This window comes from Panthera onca, chromosome D1 (assembly GCF_046562875.1).
Source record: "Panthera onca isolate mPanOnc1 chromosome D1, mPanOnc1 haplotype 2, whole genome shotgun sequence".
Lineage (NCBI taxonomy): Eukaryota > Metazoa > Chordata > Mammalia > Carnivora > Felidae > Panthera > Panthera onca.
Window position 1 is genome coordinate 10,644,244 of NC_138348.1, and position 24,971 is coordinate 10,669,214.

At 39.9% G+C, this 24,971-nt stretch overlaps 2 protein-coding genes across 6 annotated transcripts in view; one reads left to right on the plus strand and one right to left on the minus strand.

Moving 5' to 3' along the window:
* Positions 1-24,971, plus strand: part of LOC132661826 (membrane-spanning 4-domains subfamily A member 4A-like) — a 166,648-nt gene that overhangs the window by 24,488 nt on the left and 117,189 nt on the right. Inside the window, exon 1 of one of the 4 annotated variants that reach the window (XM_060606798.3) lies at positions 4,624-4,740. The exons of the other annotated variants lie outside the window; for them this stretch is intronic. The gene's annotated coding sequence lies outside the window, so the exon portion shown is untranslated. Of the gene's footprint in view, positions 1-4,623; positions 4,741-24,971 lie in introns of those variants that run through there. 4 annotated transcript variants of the gene reach the window in all.
* On the minus strand, positions 3,943-23,023 carry LOC132661828 (membrane-spanning 4-domains subfamily A member 5). 2 transcript variants are annotated; one of them, XM_060606803.3, is made up of 5 exons: positions 22,756-23,022; positions 18,706-18,834; positions 16,184-16,240; positions 14,825-14,977; positions 3,943-4,088 (listed from the first exon to the last, which is right to left on the minus strand). In XM_060606803.3, the coding sequence occupies exons 1-5, from the start codon at positions 22,906-22,908 to the stop codon at positions 3,987-3,989; spliced, it is 594 nt and encodes a 197-aa protein (XP_060462786.1). In that variant the 5' UTR covers positions 22,909-23,022; the 3' UTR covers positions 3,943-3,986. The 2 variants fall into 2 exon arrangements, with proteins under 2 accessions (XP_060462786.1, XP_060462787.1); XM_060606804.3 differs by lacking the exon at positions 16,184-16,240 and having other exon boundaries at positions 22,756-23,023.

The window sequence follows — 24,971 nt, forward strand, 5'->3', positions numbered from 1 at the left end:
TCTGGGTGCAACATAAAAACAAACGACACCTCCCCACCACTGAAGCAGGTCGTCAGTGGAACGGGCTGCCATTTGAATAGAGGACTTGCTGTCATCAGTGTCCGCATGTGGAAGGCACGCAGTCACCTCCCATAAATTTCGTAGAAGGGAAGTGGGACCATCAGCTCCACCATCCATCTCAGATTCTGGCTGTGGGTCTGAGGATCCGCTGAAGTGCTTGAACGGTCGGTGCCGGGGCTGATCATTAACGTGACATCGGAGTTGTGGATGCTGGGGAGGCGTGAGGCTGGAGTCCAGGACGGTGGGTGGTCAGCGGAGCGCACCTTCATTTCAGTGAGCATGGAAACAGGGTCCGGGCTTGCTCACATATGGCATCGGTGAGGCTCGTACTGGGTTTGCACAACCTGAATTCCACATCCTTTTCTCGTGTCGGCCCTGTTCTGCCCACGTCTGGCTTAGAGGGTTTGCTACCCTGTTCTCAGTGGCCAGTGAGATCAGTTAGGCGGCTCTATAATAAATAAACTTGAATTTGAATAAACTTGAATTTGATTCTGCGTAAACAAACACATTTTGGCTTTACCTTTGCTGGTTGGGATTGATTGACCTTTCAGTGCTTGAGTGTGTCGACATCCCCACCACAGTTTGGATTTGTCGGTAGCACTTGCTCTGTAATTTTTTTCTCTCTGTCATGTTTGAGGATATTGGGTCTGCCACCCATTTAAAATCTCTCCCCCTCTGAATGCAACCTCCTGTCATTACCTAGTGGCTTTCTTCCTTCCTGATGATGGTCTCTCTCTTAAAGTCTACACACAAGTTTATTAACTAAACTTTAATTTAGTTCAGTTTGCCTTCCTTTTATCCCCCACCTCCTAACACTCCTACTTTTTTTTTTTTTTTTTAATCCTTGGGATATTTTGCCTCTCCTATGAAAACTACATTCTACAGCACAATGATATCTGTCCTTGCCTTACTCAGTCAGCCTTACTACACGTCCCTTGAAAGCAGGGCCAGTTTTTCTGATTGTTGAGAGATTGTAGTTCTGTTTTGGTTCTTTCTCCCCCTCCAGATGATTATCACAATGCTCTCTCCAGTATCAGGAGGTAATATTATGGTGTGTTCCCCAAGACAAGGCGCTGCTCAGCAAGGCATCGGGGACCCCGAATTATCTGGTGTTGGAGGGTTTCGGTTTCAGAGAATTGGTAAGGGAGAAGCAGGGTTCCTGAGAGGCGAAACTAAAGATCTTACTGCAAATAGATCTTGGTCATGACTTGGAAAATGTCACTATTGTGTTTGTAAATCACTGATACCAAAGGAAAACGTAAATTCAAGTGTGTAAGAGCTTTGGAGTTTGCGAGGTCTTCCTTCTGATCCGAGGAACTACTTTATATTTTTAACAGGCAAATACTACTAGTTGAGCACCTACTTATATGCCAAGCACTGTCCGTATAACACCTGTAGTATTGATTCCGTTTTATGATTGTGGAGACGAACATTCAGGAAATGAGGGAAACTGGCCCCGAGTCACATAAGTGATGAAATGTGACGTTGGGAAAGCAAGACACCCTCAATTACAAATTTGAAAGAAATCCTGCCATTTATGACGCGATTTTTAAGTTCTAGGCTCTGGTTAAATTAGTTCACATTTCATTTAAAGCTCACGGCAACCCCATTAGGTAGGTATTACGGTTGCATTTTAGTCTAGGAATTCAAAGCTCACAAAGGTTAAGTAACTTGTTCAAGTCCTTAAGCTTTAAATGGCAAAACTAACACTGAGACCTGGATCTGACTTAAAAGCCCTTACCGTTAGGCGATGGTGTTCCCACCCGTAAATAGATCTCATATATCCACACATCTCAGCCTTACTCGGCTGCCACGTAGTTTTCATCAGAACATGACTCCACTGGAAATAGATATTTTAAGTAAATAAAATGACTATTTTTCATCAGAATCTTGCTCCCCCGTCTCCTACCGTCACACATGTACGCATAGGCCTTTCTCCTTCCAGCTTATGGCAGAAACGAAAACCTGATAGTGTATTTCTTTGCATATGCTAAACGTTTTCTGCGCCCAAAGCAGCATAGGATGATGAGATTTGGAGTCTGGCGTCTTGATTCAAATCCTGGTTCTAAATCCTACTCCCTTTTGTAGTCTCAGAAAACTCAACCGCTTTGAGCTTCGGTTCTCATGCCTAAGGGGCAGGCTCCACAGAGCTCCCTCAGAGGGCTGTCCTGGCAGGTGGAAAGACAGAGGGAAGATCCCTAGTACTTGGCGGATAGTGTCAGCGGAAGGAAGTGCAGCGTAAGGCGGCCGTCTCTGCATGCAGCCTGGGAATCTCCCGGCGTCCTTGAGGCTCTTTCAGGGGGTCTGTGACCTCAAGATCGCTTTCATAATAATACTGAGACCTTAGTTCCCCTTTCCACAAGTTTAGAGCGGTCTCTCCACAGGCCACAGAACATGAGCCATCACATCAGACGGGCTGCGAAAGCAGTTACCAGAATCCAGTTGCCTTCCATTAAGCTAGAGAGAAGCTCTGCACTGGAACCACCTGGAAACCTTTACAAATTATTGATGCCCAGCTCTCACCACATTCTTATTTGATTGCCATGGGGTAGGGTGGTGCATTAAGGCGTTTATAAAAGTTGCTTGGGTGATTTGAATGTGCAGTAAAGTTAAATGGGCATTTGATTCTCAACGGGTATAAAGTTTTTGTTATTCAAGATGAGTAAGTTCTAGAGATCTGTGCAACAGAGTACTTAGTTACTAATACAGAATTGTACATTTTAAAATATGTGAAGGGAATAGACCTCACATTAAGTGTTCTTGCCAAAAAACAAACAAACAAAAAACAAACAAAAAACCCTCAAAAGAGCACAGGAACATTTTTAGAGGTGATGGATATGCTGAGTACCTTGGGTATGGGGATGGCATCAGGGAATACGTATACATGAAACGTGTGCATTTTTTTGGTATATAAACTATACCTTTAAAAAATAAAAATAAAATAATGTTAAGTAACCTAAAAAAAGAAAAGAGGATTTGTAAAACTATGTAACAGCACCACTCTCCACACTAATTTTCTTTTTTCTTTTGGAAAAGATGTCATGTTAATAAAATGTTGTGTTAATAAAATGTTACTTGTATTATGTGTGATGGGTCTTGAATAATTGTTTTGAGTGTAAAAGGGTTCTGAAACCAAGAGTTTAAGGGACGTCGGTACGTGGGTATAGGGATCAAAACCCTGGACTCTGGAGCCAGGCCGCCTGTTGCTGTCATGGCTCTGACATTGTGGGCTTTGTCACCGGGGGCACTTTACTTACCCTCTCTTGACTTCAGCTCCCTGCCCATGAAATGAATATATGAATATAACAGTAACATTCACCTCTTAGACTTTTTGTGAGGTTCAATGAGTAACACACCTAAAACAGTTAGCACAGTGCCCGGACTGCTCTAGTGGCTTTTACTGATATATACCTTCATTGTTAACTGTTCTGGTTATTATGAGTGGCTAACATTAATGATCTTGCAGTATCATTGTAAAATGTGTGGGTCGAGCCATTCTTCCAGACCACCTCATTTTTCCATACAACCATGGAGAAGGAGCCGTTAAGGTAGAGTCTCTTGGAGAGATGGGCGGGAGACGTCACGGACCTGCTCACCCCACACCGTGGGCTTTGGCTCATTTCTCAATTTGTACGGTGGCGATGCTGTGTTGCTCAGTGGATGCATGAATAACGGGAGGCGACAGCAAGGTGACCATGTGATTGAGGGAGAGGAGGACCTGGCAAGGATGTGTTTTATTAGCCAGAATGTTCCCAGAGCCCACCCTCTGAAGTCACTCCCCTTTTGCTTCAGACAGTTGCCAGCCTTCAGGTTCTATGTTCCCGCTGGCTTTTTCTCCCACACGGAACTCACCTCTTTAGGAGGTGAGGAGGAACTCACCTAAAGATTGTAACACATCTTTATTCCCACAGTACGCTTCAGCACCATTAGTCACAGTTGCAACAATAAAAGCATCTCTTCAGAATTGAGAACGACAGAGAGATGAATAATTCAATAACGCTGAAGGCCATCAACATAATCAAAATTCCCTGCAACGGAAGAAAAAGAAGAAGAAGGAAAAAAAAGGAGAATCATGGTATTAGCACAATAATGATTTTTCTGATGACAGTGAGGTAGAAATGCCCAGGTGGGAAAAGCCCTCCCACGTGTCTCAAGTGCATCCCGTGCCTACAAAGTAAATTAGTGCAAGATTGTAAGAATATACAGGCATTTTAACACCGTGCAGGACGGCCTATTATTTTCTTAGAGAAAGTCATACAAAACAATACATTTTCTGTATTATAGGCAGGAAAGCCTCCATTTCATAAATATATACCAACATAAAAAATGATATCAAAAAAGTAGTCTGTTGAAGGAGAAAGATTAAGAAATAGGAAAAAAAAATAGAAGCAAAAATAGAAAAGGAAAGAGAGAAGAGAGGGGAAAACCCTACAGGGCCCAGAAAAAAGAGGAACATGTCGAAAAAGACATACAGATCGAAGCATAGGCTAATAGTACCATCTTCCGTTCTTTTTATAACTGCCAGAGACCCTTAAAATGCTTTGTATCTTGGCACCAAAGAGCACGAACAGTATATACACTTTGTTGGGAGCCCAGAGGCTGGACACGCAGTGTTCTGCCAGTGAAAGTTTGTGAAGATCATAGGGTTCACATTCTGTTCTGCAACCGTGTCTACGTGGTGTGAGTATAGGTTGACAAACTGTTTATTTTAGAGTCACATGGTTTTTATTTTATTTATTAATGTTTATTTATATTAGAGAGAGAGTGTGTCTGTGCGTGAGCGGGGCAGGAGCAGAGAGAGAGGGAGACACAGAATCCGAAGCAGGCTCCAGGCTCCGAGCTGTCAGCACAGAGCCCGATGCGGGGCTCGAATCCACGAGCCAGGAGATCATGACCTGAGCTGTACTCGGAGGCTTAACCGACTGAGCCACCCAGGCGCCCCTCTGTTTTGTTTCTTAAGTAATATCCTGCTGTTTGAATAGTCCGTTTCTTTAGCCACTCTGTTGTTGATAGACATTTGAATTGTTTCTAGTTTTTACTATTAGAATAGATTTTCTGTGAATATTCTTATATATATTGTGGAGACATAAACGAGGCTTGATTAATTTTCATAAAAACTGCCAGATAGTTTTCCAATGTGGTTGAGCCATTTTACATTCCCACCAAAAATGTACAAGAATTCCATTTGCTTCACATTCCTGCCAACATTTGGTTTTGCCAGTCCTTGTAATTAAAGTCATTCTGGTGTGCATACAAATATTGTGATTTGAATTTGCGTTCCTCTCATGACTGATAATGTTGAACAAATTTTTACGTGCTTACTGGCCATTGGCGTGTCTTTCTTTGTGAAGAGCTTGTTCAAGTGCTACTTTTTTTTTTTTTTTTGTCTTTTTATTATTGATTTTCAGGAGTGCTTAATACTTTCTGGATATGGGTCTTCAGTCAAATAGATGTATTGAGGAGATTATCTCCCATTCTGTGCCTTGCCTTTTCACTTACTTTTTTTTTAAATTAAGTTATAATTGGTATATAAGCCTGTTTAAGTTTAAGGTATACAATATGTTGATTTGATACACTTGTATAGTGCAGCATGGTCACCACCCCGCAGCCCCTGGTAACCACCATTCCACTCTCTGTTCTCATGAAATTGGCTTTGTAAGATTCCACATGTAAGAGATATCATACAGTACTTGTTTCCCTCCATCTAGTCGGATGGAGATTTCACTTAGCATAATGTCTTCAGAGTCCATTCGTGTTGTTACAGACAGGTGGCTTTCCTTCTTTCTCATCACTGAATAATATCCCATTGTAAGTGAACCACATATGCATCTGTTCATGGACGTCTAGCTTGTTTCCATGTCTTGGCTATTGTAAATAACGCTGCAAAGAATATGAAGGTGGCTCATATCTTTTTGAGTTAGTGTTTTCTCTTCCTTCGTATACATACTCAGAAGTGTAGTTGCCGGATTATATAGTTTTATTTTGAATTTTTTTTGAGGACCCTCCGTATTGTTTTCCATGGTGGCTGCACCGATATCCATTCCCACCGCCAGTGCACAAGGGATCCCTTTTCTCCACAGCCTCACTGACTCTTGTTATTTCTTGTCTTTTTGATAATAGCCTTCTAACAGATGTGAGGTGATATTTCATTGTGGTTTTGATTTGCATTTCCCTGATGACTCACAATATAGTGTGTCTTTTCATGTACTCGTTAGCCATCTGTATGTCTTCTTTAGAAAAATGTCTATTCAGATCCCCTGCCCACTTTTTAATTTTTTTTGCTGTTGTACAAGCTCTTTATATATTTTGTATGTCAGCCCCTTATTAGATATGTGACTTGTAAATATTTTCTCCTATTCCGTAGGTTGCATTTGCGTTTTATTGATGGTTTCCTTTGCTTTGCAGAAGCTTTTTAGTTTGATGTAGCCCCTCTTGTTTATTTTGCTTTTGCTGCTTTTGCCTCAGGTATCAAATCCAAACCATCATTGCTGAGACTGATATCAGAGAGTTTACTACCTATGTTTTCTTCTAGGAGTTTTATGATTTTAGGTCTTACATTCAGGTCTTTATTTTGAATGATTTTTCTATTCATTCAAAATAGATAGATTTTATCTATTTTGAATTGATTTTTATGTATGGTGTAAGATAGTGGTCTAGTTACATTTCTTTGTGTGTGGCCTTTTAATTTTCCTGATAACCATTTATTGGAGAGACTGTCCTTTCCCCATCATATATTCTTGGCTCCTTTGTTGTGAATGTTTTTAAATTTTTTTTAACATTTATTCATTCTTGAGAGAGAGAGAGAGAGAGAGAGAGAGAGAGAATGAGAATGAGTGGGGGAGGGGCAGAGAGAGAGGGAGAGAGAGAGAGAGAGAGAGAGTGGGAGACACAGAATCCGAAGCAGGCTCCAGGCTCTGAGTTGTCAGCACAGAGCCTGACGCAGGACTTGAACCAACGAACTGTGAGATCGTGACCTGAGCCAAAGTCAAACACTTAACTGACTGAGCCACCCAGGCGCCCCTCCTTTGTTGTAAATTAATTGGTCATACATGCATACGTTTATGACTGTATTCATTCCATTGACCTGTGCGTCTGTTTGTATACCTTACTGTTTTTGAGAACCATAGCTTTATAGTACATTTGAAATCAAGAAATGTGATGCCTTCAGCTTTGTTTTTCTTTCTCAAGATTGCTGCTCTGCTCTTTGGGTCTTTCGTGGTTCCATGAAAATTTTAGGATTATTTTTTATTTCTGAGAAAAATGCCATTGGTAGTTTGATGGGGATTGATTGAATCTGCAGATTGCTCTGGGTAGTATTGGCATTTTAACAATATTAACCCTTCTGATCTATGAACATGGGATATCTTCCCATTTATTTGTGCCTTCTGTTTCTTTCATCAATGTCTTCAAGTTCCTTCACCTCCTTGATTAAATTTATTCCTAGGTACTTTATCTTTTTTGATGCAATTGCAGATGTGATTTCTTAATTTCTTTCTCATAGATCTTTATTAGCATGTAGAAATGCAACTTATTTTTATATATTGGTATTTGGATCCTGCAATCTTATTGAATTCATTTTATTAGTTCTGATAGTTTTTTTTGGTGGAATCTTTAGGGTTTTCTGTGTATAATATGTCATCTGCAAGCAGAGACATTTTTACTTCTTCCTTTCTGATTTGGGTGCTTTCTCTTTTCTTCTCTTCTCGTCTCTTCTCTTCTCTTCTCTTCTCTTCCCTTCCCTTCCCTTCCCTTCCCTTCCCTTCCCTTCCCTCCCGTCCCCTCCCCTCTTCTTTTTTTTTTTTCATTTTTTCCCCTTTCTTCCCCCAATTGCTCTGGCTAGGATTTTTTGTACTTTGTTGAATAGAAGTGTTAAGAGTAGGCATCCTTGTCTTGTTCCTGTGGGCTTGTCATATATGGCCTTTATTATGTTGAGACAGGTTTCTTTATCTCAGTGTGTTGAGAATTTAAATTATGTTTAAATTTTGCATGTTAAGTTTTGTCAAATTCTTTTTCTTCATCTATTGAGATGGTCGTATGATTTTCATTCTTCATTATGTTATTGTGGTATATCACATTGACTGATTTGTATATGTTGAACCTGGTATCCCTGGAATAAACACCACTTGATAATAGTGTATGCGACTTTTAATATACTCTTGAATCCAGTTTGCTAATAATGTGTCGAGGATTTTTACATCTATATTCATCAGGGATATTGGCTTGCAATTTTCTTGTGGTGTACTTGTCTTGTTTTGGTGTGGGTATTCCTGGGCTTATAAAATGAATTTGGATGCTTCCACCTTTTAGAAGAGTTTAAGAAGGATTGGTATTAATTCTTCTTTAAATGTTTGGTAGAATTTGCCAGCGAAGCCATCTGGTCCTGGATTTTTCTCTTTTGGGAGGTTTTTGATTACTGATTCAATATTCTTCAGGGCTAATTTGCCAATGCCAATTGTTTTCAGTTTGTGTTGGTTTGATATCTCTATTTCAACTTTACTTTTAAAGAACATTTTCACTGGACATAGAATTCCACGCGTTATTTATTTTGGCACTTTAAAAATGTCATTCCTCTGTCCTGCGGCCTCTATCAGGCCTCCAAGTGAGAAGTCAGTTGGAAGTTTACCTTTATTCCTTTGAATGGGATGTCCTATCTTCTGGCATGAGTGGTTCTGTCTGGTTTTTGTTTGTTTGTTTGTTTGTTTGTTTACACTTAAACGTAATATGCAAAAAATGGTAGAAATTCTAAATTATGTTGTCTTCCTCTGGAGATGATGTAATTTTCTTCCATCAGACAGATTAGGGGAAGGTTACCTTGATCAGAATAATTCCAAGGATGGATTTCAGTTTTGTGGGATGGCTGATCTGTTTCTTTTGTCCTTGGTTCTAGGGTGTAGTCTTTCTTCAGAAGTGAAATTTTGGGGTGTTTACTAGACTCCACCACTGCTGTTGGTGGACTCTGAACAGTTTGTGTGTCTGTCCCCAGCACTGCATGACTGCTGAAATCTATTCTTGGCCTTTTAGCCTCTTAGCTTCCTATCAACTTGGCTTCTGAGCTTTGCATCCTACACGTTAGGAGTCAGCAAATAACTTGTGGAGGAATGCGATGGAGCATTTTGGGTTTACTTCAATGTGTACAATTCTTACACGATCCTTGCACTTCAAATCCTGGCGGCTGTGGTATCTTTCATGTATATTCAAACAGCTGGAAATGTTTTGAAATTCTAATAAGCTTTTAATTAAAGTGTTTTTCACTAGAGGGATGCTCTGATATAAATTGTCATAACCATAAAAAAAGATTTGTATATTTAAAAATTCTTTTTAATGTTTATGTATTTTTGAGAGACAGAGACAGAGCATGAGTAGGGGAGGGACAGAGAGAGAGAGGGAGACAAAGAATCCAAAGCAGGCTCTGAGCTGTCAGCCCAGAGCCTGATGCGGGGCTCAAACCCACAAACCGTGAGATCAGGACCCGAGCTGAAGTCGGACGCTTAACTGACTGAGCCACCCAGGTGCCCCAAGGATTTGTATATTTTATGAGTATTTTCTGTAAACCAGTCATTGGCTGTTTTACTCCTTTCTAATGTATGCATGATTTCTTTTTTACTAATTTCCATTCTTGTCATTATATATTAATTTATTCTTCTTTCTTTGGGCTAACTTTTCTCTCCTTTAATCCCTGAGATTAATGTTTGGACCATTGTTTTTCAAAGTTTCATAATTTATAGTATCTACATTTCTAAGCTATGAATTGCCTTAAAGTATTGTTCTACCTTCTGCCCTCCAGGTTTTGAGCTTTCATTTCAGAACATGTTTGGATTTATATTTTAATTTTTTCTCTGATCCGATAATTCCTTTGAAGCACACTTCTTCATATCCAACCACGTAGGGGCTTTTGAAATTATTTTAAATCACTGTTTATGGTTTTATTGCATAGGACATACATTATGACTTCAACCTTTGGTATTAATCTGAAATTGTCATATTTACCAATATATAATCATTTTTTTTGTGTGTGTTACAAAAATGTGTATTCTGTTGTTGTTGGAATAGTAGACAAAATATATCTGTGAGCTAGTTTTTTACTTTTGATGATACCATTAAGTTTTAAAACATATCAAAGTCTAAAGTTCTTCAAACCTTCACCCTCTTCTCAGGAAAAACTCAGGCCTCTAGCAAACTCAAATAGCAAAAACACGATTTGCTCCCTTCTCTATTTACATGTTAATTCTGACTGGTATTTTATTATTATTCTATTTTTAATTTTGTTTAATTTTTTTTAACGTTTATTTATATTTAAGACAGAGAGAGACAGAGCATGAACGGGGGAGGGTCGGAGAGAGAGGGAGACACAGAATTCGAAACAGGCTCCGGGCTCTGAGGTGTCAGCACAGAGCCCGACGTGGGGCTCGAACTCATGGACCACGAGATCATGACCTGAGCTGAAGTCAGCCGCTTAACCCACTGAGCCACCCAGGCGCCCCCTGACTGGTATTTTAAATACTTTATTTTTAATCTCAGTGTATCTTATTATTGCTGTATTACACAAGCAGCCTTCACTCATATTTGTCCATGTGTTTATCACATTCTTTGTTCTTCCTTCCTTCTTGTGTCTCATTGTGCTATCATTTTCTTTGTACTTGGAGTTCATTATTATTCCTTTAATGCTGCTCTGCAGGAGACAAGCTTGAATTTTGCGTCTCTGAAGAGACTTCATTTCACTTCATTCTTGTAAGATGTTTTAATGGGCCATGAATGACAGGCTCTTGGTTGGTATTTTTTTGTTTGTTTCAAAACACTGAAGATATCGTTCAGTCTCTGGCTTTTATTGTTGCTTTTGAGAAGTTAACTGTTAGTCCAGCGGCTTCTACTTTTTCCTTTTGGTAATTTTCATGGTCTTTAGTTTTAGTTAAGATTATTAAGAATTGATCATGGAAAGAAACCATGATTTGAAAAGTAACTGTACTTTGACTCAGCAAATTGAGGTGCACCAAAGCATGGTATAGATGCAAGACCAAATATCTAAGTTCAAGGTTTTAACATAAGGCTTCTCAGAGCCTTATGTTCAAGGTAAGACCACAGAGAAATGTCTTAATGGTGATTCCATGTGAATTAATGTTTTCCAAAAATTAGACCACTGACTATCCTTGCAACTATTCTAGTTTGCAACTCTGACCGGATCCTTTCCAGACTACTGTTCCTCTCCCCTAAAATTACCTTGTGACTACTCCAGCTGATGAAAGCCTATAAATGCTCTTTTCTGGTTCCCCTTATTGCACCTGAGACCCTATGCTCTCCTGTGATTAGCAGATTTAATACATTCAGCTTTTAACTGCCTTTGATTTTCCTGGTGGTCTTTGAAGGTGCCAGACAGTCACAGAGACCCCCAGAGAGGTCTAGCCAGACCCCTCACCGTTTTGGTCCTGGTCCTTTGACTCATTTAGTGACTATTCCACTGAATCTGTTTGAGCAACCCTGTGCAGGGTTTGCACATCCCTGTTGACGAGGGGAGTCTAGCACTTTTTATTGAATAGTGTTGATTTGTCCTAGAAATCAGGTCTCCCAGGACTTTTTCATTAGCCCTTCACATTTGTTCCTGTTTACTTTTTACTTGGTGGGGGAGGAAAAAGACAGTCTGCCAAAGCTTTGCCACTAACCATCCTGTTTGCCCATCTGCCTTTTATCTATGTTTTTGTGTATCTATAAGAATAAATCATGGTGTGGGGGAGCGCCTGGATGGCTCAGTTGGTTAAGTGTCCAACTTCAGCTCAGGTCATGATCTCACGGCTTGTGAGTTCAAGCCCTACGTCAGGCTCTGTGCTGACAGGTAAGAGCCTGGAGCCCGCTGCAGATTCTGTGTCTCCCTCTCTCTGCCCCTCCTCATTCTCACTCTTGTGTGTCTCTCTTTCAAAAATAAACACTAAAAAAAAAGAATAAATCTTAGGGAAGGAATAATTATAGATTTAAAATTCTGTCTTCTTATTCAGCCACCGGGGCTAATGAGTAAAATGTCTTTTTGACCAGTATCCTCTCTAGGACCAATTATCTTGGATCGCTTAGTAAAAACTTGTAAGAAACCTTTTCCAGTCTTGTCTATGTGTAGGAAATTGGCTGTAGGAGAGACTCTTCTTCATATATTCCACCTGTTGGAGGCTGCTGATTCCTTGTATCTGCAGGCAGGGGTAGATTTTCTAAGGCCTTTGCTGTCCCTGATATCTTCTTACTTCCTGGTAATCATTGACTAAATCCTCAGAAATTGATTCTGTGTTATATCTCAGTGAATTATATAACCTCTTTTCTGATAACTGATTATAAAATTTGTCTTGCCCCCCCCCCCCAAACAGATGTGGACTACTTTCCCTTGCCAGCCAGCTAATCGTTTTTGTGTGACCTTAGGCAGGGGATTGGTTATTTTGGAAATACCATCAGGGAAAGAGTACACTTGAGTCTTTTTTCATAAGATCTTATGGAAACCTCCACCACCACCACCACTACCACACTTATTATAGACATCAAGCTATAATCTAGAAACCTCACGGAAGCAAATGGTCTAAAAGATTAGGACAGCTAATGCACAGGTGGCCCTGTGCTCCTCACAATTAGGAACTAGACTGCTTCCTCTGCTCAAGATGACCAGAACAAAATTATTCCCCCTTCAAAATGACAGATGCCATTGATGGCGATGGGCTTATCATCTTGGCTATTTTATCTCCTCTGTGCTAGTTCAAGGTGCTAGGTTATTGGTAGACAACTGTACATACACAGTATTACCATGGCAACCTTCTTTGAAAATCAGTATTGTCATGTTTCTTCATTCACTCAGGCCAACAATAAGGGACAAGCTCCTGAAACTGGTCCAAGAGGAAATAGAAAACCTAAATACACAGATGACAGTGATTGTAAAAACATCCCACAAAGAAAAACCCAGACCCAGGAGACTTCACCAGTGAGTCTTCCTAACGTTTACAGAAAGTTTGATACCAATTTTCACAAAATTTAACAAAAAGTATAAGAGGAAGGAATATTTTCCAACTCATTCTATAATGCCAGTATTAACCAGACGCAAAAAAGACGTCACAAGAAAAGATGACTATAGGCCAGTATCCCTTATATAGATGCAAAAATCTTTAACAAAGTACTAGAAAGCTGAATCTGATAACATTTGTAAAGGATTATATACCATGACTGAGTGGGATTTATCCTAGGAATGTAAGGTTTCTTTAAGACAAAAAGGCAATCAATGCAATGCAGCATAATAATAGAATAAAGGACAAAGACCTCATGATTGTCTCAGTAGATCTAGAAAAAGAATTTCACTAAATTCAACACACGTGGTAAATACATTTAACAAACTGGGAAGAGAAAAAACTTATTCAATCTGATCAAGTCCATATAAAAAACCCTCAGCCGACAGCATACCTAATGATGAAAAACTGCATGCTTTCATTCTTTTATATTTTTGATTTTTTTAATGTTTATTTATTTTTGAGACAGAGAGAGACGGCGTGAACAGGGGAGGGGCAGAGAGAGAGGGAGACACAGAATCTGAAGCAGTCTCCGGGCTCCAAGCTGTCGGCACAAAGCCCGATGTGGGGTTTGAACTCACAGACCGTGAGATCATGACCTGAGCCAAAGTCGAATGCTTAACCGACTGAGCCACCCAGGTGCCCCATGCATGCTTTCATTCTAAGCACAGGAAAAAGATGAGGAAGGATGTCTGCTCTTGCAATGTCCATATTTTACTTTTTTTTTTTTTTTTACTTTTTTTTAACATTTGTTTATTATATTATTGAGAGAGACAGAGCATGATTGCGGGAGGGGCAGAGAAAGAGGGAGACACGGAATCTGAAGCAGGCTCCAGGCTCTGAGCTGTCAGCACAGAGCCCAACGCGGGGCTCGAACCCATAAACCAGGAGATCATGACCTGAGCCACTCAACCAACTGAGCCACCCAGGCACCCCAATATTTTACTTTTACAAAAAATTGTTTAATTTCATTTTTCAGAGAGAGAGAATCAGAGCATGAGCAGGGGAGGGGCAGAGAGAGAGGGACCCAAATCTGAAACAGGCTCCAGGCTCTAAGCTGTCAGCACAGAGCCCGACATGGGGCTCGAACTCATGAGCTGTGAGATCATGACCTGAGCCGAAGGCAGACACTTAACCTAGTGAGCCACCCAAGTGCCCCACCATATTTTACTTCTGTAAGGACTCCCTTTTCCTCAGGTGATTACTTTCCAGCTTTCTCTGCACATTTTGATGGGTCTTGTTGACTGTTTTTTCTGTAGATTTACATCTTTTACATTACCTTAAACTAATATTAGTGGTGTTTTGGAAAGATTAGAAGTAAATCCCTGTTTTCAATGTATACCATGTTTTGTCAGAAGTCCAGACTAAATATTAAAGCCAAAACCAAAACCATAAAAACATTCCCCTCGTGATTCTAATGTACATCTAGGGCTATGAATTACTACCGAACTGCTCTACCTGTAGTTTTCCTCTTGTAACACTCGGTCTTTTATATTACTCATTGGTACACGTTTTGCCTTCTCTACTCATCTGTGAAATCCTAAAGGTGGGGGTCGTAATGCGTTTATTTTTCTATTCCACAATGCTGGTATAACCTAGAAGATCCTATTATTTCTGTAAATGTTCATAAATAAAAGACAATACATATGTCTACAATGTTATTTAGATTTTGCTGATCGGGTGCTAATAAATCTTTACGATTACCCCCATTATCCCTTACTGTAAAAATGTGGCATACTTACAATGAATAGGGTATTAATGGCCCAGCACCGACCATTTGTGTCTTCATGGCCACAAAAGTAGTTTTGATCTAGAACGAGACCAAGTGCGATGAGAATAATTCCGGCTGTTGCTGCCAAGGCACTAAGAGAATTCATTGCTTGGGTTGTCTTCACCTGAAAGAGATGAACGTAACACGCAGGCTGTAGGCAGAGCAGCAGTGGGAAGACCGGGAGAGGGTTTTAGTCACAGCATTGCAATGCCACTAGGCAGCTGTGTGATCATCTGTGAGACACTTCATCCCTTCGGGCTTCGGGCTCTCAGCCACAGAATAATGGGATCCAGGGAGCTCTGAAAAATCCTTCTGTCCTCCATGATCTGTACCCGAGTTAACTCCCATTTACTTGGGGGAAGGAGTGCACACTGGACAAAAAGGGACTTAGGCGTTGTCACCTTGCATTGCATTTTGATGCCCTGGTAAAAGTCATGACCTACTTACATTTTTGTTTCATGACTCTAACTAAACATTGTATTTCTTTGCAATTTTTAGTTCTTCCCCAAACTTCAAACCTGCAGGGGACACCCTGGGCTGGAATTACTTTCTTGGCTTCTTAATTAATATCTCACATTTTTGATTCTTTGAGAAAAGTAAAAATATTCTGCTTATAATTTATCTGTAAGTTAAAATCTCGCACTCATTAACACTATATTATTTATTTTGAACTTTTGCTTATAAGGTTTAATTAGATTGTCTTCACGGTATGCCTGTCATGTGAGCTAATAAACTCGTGCCTGTTGAAATGTCTGGCAGGAGATGGGACCGCAAATACTTACAAAAAGAATGACTGAGTGTGTCACTGAAATGCTGAGACCCATTTTACCTTTTGGCTTAGGAACTTGGAGATTTATTCTGTGTTTCAGTGTTTTCATAAATAAGAAACTGGATTACCTAGAAAATTCTCCTGGCACTAGGGGCGCTTGGGCGTCTCGGTCAGTTAAGCGTCCAACTTAGGCTCAGGTCATGACCTCACAGTTCATGGGTTCAAGCCCCACGTCGGCTCTGTACTGACAGCTCAGAGCCTGGAGCCTGTTTCAGATTCTGTGTCTCCCTTCTCTCTCTGTCCTTCCCCCATTTGCACTCTGTCTCTCTCTCTCCCAAAAATAAACACTAAAAATTTAAAAAAAAAAAAGAAAAGAAAACTCTTCTGGCATTAGTGTTTTATGATTCTATGGACAAAAAAAGCCAAATGCCATCAATTGGTATCAGTACTTGACAGTTTGTGGAATTGTAGTGGTTTAAAGATTTTCCAAATTCATTTTCAAGGCTAGACTTAATTATTTCAATGTTACACATTTTTTAGGAAAGGAGAAATCTAACTCACCAGGCTTCCTGTGGGTTTTCTTTCCAGTGCAACTAGGAAGGCTCCAGAATTAATGAACTATTAAAAAGAATAAATATCTTAGTGATGGGCTTGTTTAGCTGATGCTAAAGAGGTCTCAGAGAACAGACCTCTCCGCGTTTCTTGTACATGCCTTCCTAATTCCTATGATCCTCAAAGCAGTGAGCAAGATGCCTCAGATGACTATCTACAAATGAGTAGCGGACAAAATACTGAACTAGAAAGTAGCTTTAGTCTTAACTATCTATTTGAACACTGGGCTTTAGTTTTCTCATCCATCTTCCTTTTACAGCTGTTGTGGACTCAGCTTTGATGTCACGACACATTGGTGTCAAATCAGTTCACAGCCAATAAGATCAGGTTCTGTGATCCTTTTAAGAAACATCCTCCTTGAGGAGGGCACCTGTTGGGATGAGCACTGGGTGTTGTATGGAAACCAATTTGACAATAAATTTCATATTAAAAAAATAAAAAGAAACATCCTTCATGCCCATGTGCGATCCAGTGTGTTCTCCCAGCTAATAGGCTGGGCATTCTGAAAAAAATCCCCAGGATTTTCATGGAGGTGAGTCATACATAGTAGTAGCATCATTACCTGGCAGAAACTCCAGATGGGATTACAGCACACCCATTTTTAAGTTTCTGGTCCCACCGCCTGGTATTGCTTCAGCCTCACCTCTTACCCTCACTCTCTGTGCTGAACTCTTACAGTTCTCAGAATAGAAAGTGTCCCTCCTCCCTTGGCAGCAAGATATCCCTACCCCTTACCCCCAGCCATTCCCCACTCCCATCCTCTGTGTGTGCCCTCCTCCTGCTTAACCACTGGCCCTTTAAAACTCCCATCAGACTGGAAGTATCCCTGGGAAGTCTCCCCTCCTTTTTGTGGGTGCCCTTCCTCTAGAGGCAGCTTGCCTGTCTGTTCTCACTCATCACACCGTATGGTAATTATCCTACTCTCCACTTGAAAGACCTTGAGACCGAGAACTGCTTTTTCTATGAATTCCCACACACTATTCTCTGGCACTATACTAGGTCCCAAAATAATGTTTATTGAATGTTATGAAATGTGATTAAATGTCTCTGTGCAGCTCAAAGATACCTCTGTTTCTTTACTTTTCTAAAAAGTTGTAAAACTTTTTTCTAAAAAGTTTCTTGACTTTTCTAAAAAATTCTGATTAAGAATTCCCTACTTTACTTTCATCTCGACTTCTGTAAGCACTTTCTACACCCTCTGTGGTATCATTAATCCCAGTACCTTGAAATGACCTGTTTACATGTTTGCTTTCTTGGTAAATTGAGAGCCCTTTGAAGGAAGTGCCCATGTATTACTCTTTTTGTTTGTTTATTACCCACCCCCCCCCCAGATTAATTGAGATATAGTTGGCATGCAGTGCTGTTTAGGACGTACAGCATAATGATATGACTTAAACATAGTGTGAAATGATTATAATGAGTTTACTTGACATCAGTTATCTCATATAGATACACCCCCCCAAAAAAAAATGAAAGAAAAAGAGGAAAAATAATATTTTTCTTTGTGATGAGAACTCTTAGAATTGACTCTCTTAAAAAATTCTATATGTATCATACAGCATTGTTAACTGTAGTCATCCTGTCATACATTTGTCTTATAACTGAAGTTATGCTTATTTATCTCATAACTGAAGTTTGTGCCTTTTGAACACCTCCCTCCATCCCTTCTCTCCTCACTCTCTGCGCCTGGAAACCTTAAATCTGAGCTCTAGTTCTGTGAGGTTTTTAAAATTCTAAATATAAGTGAGATTGTACAGTATTTGTCTTTCCCTGTCTAACTCATTTCACGTTAACATAATGCCCTCAAAGTCTAACCATGTTATTGCAAGTGTCAGGATTTTCTTGGTTATTTATGGCTGAGTAATACACACACACACACACACACACACACGCACACACACACACACACACACACACACACACAAGTATGTATATACACTTCTTTATCCATTCATCTGTTGATTGACACTTAAGTTGTTTCCATATCTTGGCTGTTTTGAATAATGCTGCTACGGACATGGAGGTGCAGATATATCTTTAACATAGGGTTTTCATTTCCTTTGGATATATTTCCAGAAGTGGAATTTCTGGATCATATAGTAGTTCTATTTTTTATTTTTTGAGGAAACTTCATACCGTCTTTCATAGTGAGGGTCCATGTATTATTAACCTCTGGACCCTCATTGCCTTCCTCCATGTGTCTGGCTTATAAAGATGGCAATTTATTTTGAATGAATTAATGGACAAATAATGTCAAGATCCAAGGAAATGTTCCCAAAGGAACTTCAAGGCCCAGTGATGGAACATCAGCAATTCTGATGAATTAATGGGGAAAAAATTTCAACAAAGTTGATTTTTATTTTAACTTTTCAAAGCATATCATGCACTGAATGCAGCTCATTTTGTAATTAAGAATTCCCTAGTATTCCTGTTGGCGTGGCCTCAAATTTAACTCCATTGCCTATACTCACCAAAACAGAGCTCCAGAATGGATATCCTGAAATAAATACAAAGGGGAACCTTGGGTATGGGTTTTCAAGGGTAAAAAGGAAAACAACTCCAAAGGAAAAGTTCAGCAGTCCAAACAGGATCTGGATAGCCTGTAAATAGAGGAAAAGTCATGATAAGGAGAAAGCAAAACGGTGGGTTCCCTTTTCAAAAATGTGCATGATCCTCTTTTGGTTAAAAGGATTTGGCAATTACCTTCCTTATAAATAAGGAAAGGATAGCAGAAGCCCTTTTATGATACTCCCAGGTGTTTTCTTGATCCCTTTATCTGATACTTTGTAATAGGTAAAGTGATCTAAATCAGTGTTCTGGAAAATGTAGTCCATGGACTGGCAACATTAGGACCTGCTGGGAATTAGAGATGAAAACTCTCAGGCCCTGTATCCTATATCCTATACTTAGTGAGTAGAATCTCCAGGTGAGGCTGAGAAGTCCATGTCAAACTCCAAGCATCCAGGAAATGCACATCCAAACCGCAAGGAAATAGGACTTCACATCTGTTAAAATGGCTATCATCAAAAAGACAAGAGAGCAAATGCTGGTGAGGATGGGCTGCCCTGTTGGTGGGGATGTATTACCATGGAAAAAAGTATGGAGATTCCTCCAAAAATTAAAAATAAAGCAAATAATGAATACAAATAAAGCCAGGGTTTAACAACTGCTAGGGAAGATTGGTGAGCGTGACATAAAGAATGGAAGGTGTACCGCGTGTGAATCTGTTTTCTCTGCCCTCTTATTCTCCGTCTGTCTTCTCGGTCTGAGTAATCTCATTCACTCCCATGGTAACTATGACCTTTAAGTAGGTGAGTTGTGAATGAGATCATTTTCCTCAAGTCCAGGTTCCTTTGAGTAAGTTCAACACAATAGCCACCGCCCAGTCCTCTAAACTATTAAAATTGTTTCCTGCCTGGCTTTTCCGCACCAGCTTCCTTTTTCTCTATTCCAGTGTTGTGTCAGTGCTGAAGTAGGATAGCAAGGCAGAACCAATCCGTTTGAAACAAAGCTGCCCAATCTGGCGGTCATCCAATTCAGAGAAGTGTTTAAAAATTACAGATTTCAACCACCACCACCACCCTCAAAATCGCTGTTCAGTGGTTCCGGAACAAGGCCCAGGGACCTGAGGTATATATTTTATAAAGCTCCTTAGGTAATTTGTTGGTTTCACAGATTGGAAGCTACTTGTCTATATTGTAAAATCAAAGTAGGGGTGGGATATAGGATTCTTGGCAATTAGGTCTCCACAAATTACCTTCCTGGTTGTTTCCTTTTCTCTCCCAGTTAGTTCCTAAAGGTGATTTTTCACATTTCAAATAGTTTTGGTAAAATATACATAACAAAATTTACCGTACTTACCATTTTATTTAAATTAAGAGGCTTTACTTTTAAAAGCGGTTTTAGGTTCACAGCAAAATGGCATGAAAAGTACAGAGTTCTCATGTATTTCCTGTTGCCTTCCCCCACTACCAACATCCCATACTGGTACATTTGTTGTCATTGATGAACCAACACTGACACATCACTGTCAATCAAAGTCCATAGTTTACATTAGGCTTCACTCTAGGTGTTGTACGTTCTGCGGCTTTTGACGAATGTGCAATGGCGTGTATCCACCATTATAGTATTGTGCACAATAGTTTTCCTTCCCTAAACATCCTGCCCTCCACATGGTCAACCCTACCTCTTCCCTTCATCCCCTGGCAACCACTGATCTTTTTGTCTCCGTACTTTGGCTTTTCCGGACTGTCACATAGTTGGAATCATGTAGTTTGTTGTCTTCGCAGGCTGGCTTCTTTCACTTAGCAATGCATATGTTAGGTTCTCCATATGTCTCTTCATGGCTTGATGGCTTATTTATTTTGACCATCAAGTCACATTCCCTTGTGGGGATGTACCGCAGTTTATTTATCCATCCTGATTTTTCTTATTTCTTTTTTGTCTTTTAGTCAATCCCCTTAAATCTTTCAAGTCTAATTTGCTCTCTCCCAGCTCTTCTTTGCCATTCCCAAACTACGCCACCATGAGCTCTTTGTTCACAGTGCTTTCTCTATCTAGAAAATTCTGCCTTCTTCCTTTCCCTTCATTTCTACTTATTAAAATTCCATCACTTCTGGGGCACCTAGGTGGCTCAGTCGGTTAAACATCCGATTCCAGCTCAGGTCATGATCTCAGAGTTCGTGGTTCGAGCCCTGCGTGGGGCTCTGTGTTGATGGGCCAGGGCCTGGAACCTGCTTTGGATTCTGTGTCTCCCTCTCTCTCTGCCCCTCTCCCACTCATGCTCTGTCTCTCTCAGATAAATAAACATTAAAAAAAAAACTTTAAGAAAATTCCATCACTCCTTCAGGGTTCAGATTAAATGCCAAATTTGCTATGATGTTGTCTCATTGCTTTTAACCTTTTTTTTTTTTTTTTTACATTTATTCATTTTTGAGAGACAGAGAGAGACAGAGCACAAGCGGGTGAGGGGCAGAGAGAGAGGAAGACACAGAATCCGAAGCAGGCTCCAAGCTGTCAGCACAGAGCCCGACGCGGGGCTCGAATCCACAAACCACAAGATCATGACCCGAGCCAAAGTCAGACGCCTAACCGACTGAGGCACCCAGGAGCCCCAGTCTCATTGCTTTTAGGTAGAAGTAACTGTTCCTTCTCTGGATTCCAACCCCCTCCCCCCCACCACCATATATGGCTCCTATAAGATGCTACATTGAAATGTGGTTTTTAATATTGTCACTTTATTATTTCTAAATTATGTATTTATTCTTCTCAATGAGAGAAAGTGGGTTGTGTTTATTTCTGTAACCCCCTATAGTGTCTAACATAATTTTTTGCACATAGTTCAATCCATATTTGTTAAAGTAATATGAACTGTTTAGTGGAAGTTTGAGTACCATTATATTTAAATAGATGTTAAAGCAGTTTAGACTGTTGGCCCTTTCCTGCATGTCAGTGGGCCCTCTTTCTCTACTTTGTTTTTTTTTTTTTCTGAAAAAAAAAATAAAAAATTTTTCCTATTTTCCATCCTTGAAGGCTTGGGATTGAAAAGACAAATATGTTATGAGATACAGGCCCTGTCACAGCCTCAAACATACTGAATCACATTGTCTGAAAGGAGGATTGGTAAATAAAACATAATTAATATTCAAGAAATGGATAGGTGGGTGGAGAGATGAGCATTTACAGTATTAAGGGGATTTTCTGCAAAAGCCCCGCATATAAAAATACCATATCATGTTATCAAAATGAATTCTGAGTTCTGATTGGGAAAATATAAAACCGTACAACTCAGTAACCCAGGATATAGAACCTGATCTATTGACTTCTACTTGATTTTCTCTTCCTTTTCTCTGAACTTGACTAGGAAAAAACTCCTAGTTGGTCATTTTGGAGATTTTTACTTTAATTGTGACCTTCAAGAGCCCAGAGGATTCTTTTCCTCTCCATAGAAATTTGTACATAGTTGGTATAGAAATGTGACACTTCCTGATTTGAGTGGAAATAAAAGTTGGAATTAGCTCCTACCTTGAAACATTGCACCACCAAATATTTTTTTCTCTTTCTTCTCCCCCCCAACCCCCATCTTAGTTTAGGCTTCTGAACAAAGTAATAGAATCTATAATACCCTGATGAGGTGGCTGATTAAGCCCATGGTTCATAGACTGGATGGCTTATAAACAACAGAAATCTATTTCTCATGATTCTGGAGGCTGAAAGTTTGATAGCAGGGTGCCACAAGGTTGGGTTCTGATGTAGACCCCCTCTGGGTTACAGGCTGGAAACTTGTCTTTTGTAAGTTCACATGGTGGAAAGAGAGCTACTTACCTCCCTGACCTCTTCTTATAAAGGCATTAATCCCACTCATGAGAGTTTACCCTCATGAACTAATTACCCCGAAAAGATCCCACCTCCAAACACCATTACATTGGAATTACGGTTTCAACTATGAATTTTGGGAAACACAAACATTCAGTCCCTAACACACCCTCAGTAGAGTATACATTAGGGCAGATCTTACTTACCCCTAAGGTTTTCATTTTTGTGGTAAGTGATTTTGGAAAAGGGCCGCTAGATTCATAGGTTGTGGCTATAAACTCTGGTGACTGAAGCTTGGAAACAGTGATCTCCGGAGGAAATACAAGAAACACAGGACTGTGTGCAGAGTTTGAATCCATGATGGTGTAGTTGATATTTTAAAATGAAAAAATGTTCTTGTTACTTCAGTCTAGACCATGTTCTTCTGTTCCAAGGCTGTCTGGAGCGCTGGCATTGTTGTGCTTTGTCTTGGAATTGTAGAACCACAGCGTCATAGAGTCATAGAATATCAGGACTGGCCGAGATCTCGAGGTTAGTGAGTAAAATTTCCAGGACGGGGGGTCAGAGGACCTGCCCAGTAGTTGTAGTGCAGTCAGAACCTCACCATGACCTTGGACAAGTCATGTGCTCTCTCTTAGTTTCAGATTCCATATATTCACATTGATCAGGCTGGGCTAGATGATCTGTGAGGACATTTTCCTTCCCAAATAAATGAGTATTAGGAACATTCATTCTAGTTCTCTGTCTTCAGGAGGTAGGGGACAAGAGCTCTCAGGCCCTTAGAATTAATCAATAATCCACCTCTTGAAGTATATAGTGGCTGTTTAGGTTGTCACTTTGTTTTTGCCACCGGATTTTATTAGCTTTATCTGTGAACAAACCCCTTCAACACTGAATGGTGTGGAACAATCACCATTTGATTTTGCTTACAATTCCATGGGTCATGTGGGTGTTCCTACTGGTCTGGTCAAGCTCAGCTCTTACCAGCCAGGTTTTCTCTGCATCTGTGGTCGATTGGTGGGGTGGCCAAAGCTAGATGATTTAGTGTGACCTCGGTCACATAGCTGGCAGTTGACAGACGCTTGGTTCTTCTCTAACTCACAATGTTTTCTAAACTTTTGCAGAATCATGTGTGCTAATCTCTCATTGACCTAAGCAAACTGCAGAGATGGCCTATATTTAAGGATAAGAAAACAGACTCCGTCTCTTCATGGGAAGATCTGTACTGTCATAATGCAAGGACCTGCATGAAGGGAGGAGAAAAATTTGTATTCATTTATATACTTTCCTTTGTCATCCTCTGGTGTTTCCTTTTTTCCTTTTTCTTTCTTTCTTTCTTTCTTTCTTTCTTTCTTTCTTTCTTTTACAGTTTATTTATTTATTTTGGGGGGGGGAGAACATGAACAGGGGAGGGGCAGAGAGAGAGAGAGAGAGAGAGAGAGAGAGAGGGAGAGAGAGGGAGAGAGAGAGAGAATCCTAAGCAGGCTCCGCACTGTCAGTGCACAGCCTGATGCAGGGCTCTCTAACTCACAAACTGTGAGATCATGACCTGAGCTGAAATCAAGAGTCAGATGCTTAACTGACTGAGCCACCCAGGTGCCCCTGGTGTTTCCTAATAAGATCAGGTCTCCCTAAATTGAAAATCCTGAAGTGACAGCCTCTAGCCACTTTCCAGTTAGAACATACTAAAGTACCAATCCCCTTATAGTTTTTTCTGAATTTACTTTCTTGCATTCAGTTTTTCAGAACATGGAATCCTAATGGTGATCTTCCTTTATGAAAATCCTTTGATATTGGGTTAGTGTTCTCTCAGTTAAGCAAACTCTATTCCAGTATACTTTGTAATACCATTTCATCCCCATTACTCATGTTGTAGCTTTCCTAGAAACCTTTTTCAGTCTTTCCCTCTCTCTCTCTCTCTCTCAGCATGATGATTGGCACAATGTTGTAATAGTCATAAAATGGTAGAAAGATAACCTGAAGTTTTGATTATGCTTTAATTCATGCAAGCGAATTCTGGAGATGCAGTTCTGGAAGTCTCAATCCTTGGAACATAAAAACCTAGAATTAATTCCCAGGCTTTTTATTAACTAGGTATGAGGTCTTGGCTAAGTGATATATTAACTTACATATTCATATTAAGTTACCTATTTATTAAAATATTGCATCTTTTATCTAAAAATGAGAATAAAAATTGTTACCTTGTAGGGCTTTTGTGAGTGAATTATAAAATATCTGGCAGGTAGTGGATGCTAAACAAATTATAATTATAAAAATAGCAGCAGTTAGCATTATTTTTATTATTATTGCTGTTTTAATCATGGTGGCTAAATGCTTTGTTTTACTTGGTGTTTGCAGTATTTCCAAAGTTTATTTTGGCTGGCTCTTTATCAGATAAGTGTTCAACGGATTTTTGTGAGCT

What these genes read in the sequence shown, in the direction of transcription:
- LOC132661828 (XM_060606803.3), bottom strand. Translation starts at nt 22,908, where the DNA reads ATGGATTCAAACTCTGCACACAGTCCTGTGTTTCTTGTATTTCCTCCG. An exon ending in CATTCTGGAGCTCTGTTTTG is followed by an intron (nt 16,241 to 18,705) that starts GTGAGTATAGGC and finishes TCTTTTTAATAG; the next exon opens with TTCATTAATTCTGGAGCCTT. An exon ending in GAAAACCCACAGGAAGCCTG is followed by an intron (nt 14,978 to 16,183) that starts GTGAGTTAGATT and finishes CATCTCTTTCAG; the next exon opens with GTGAAGACAACCCAAGCAAT.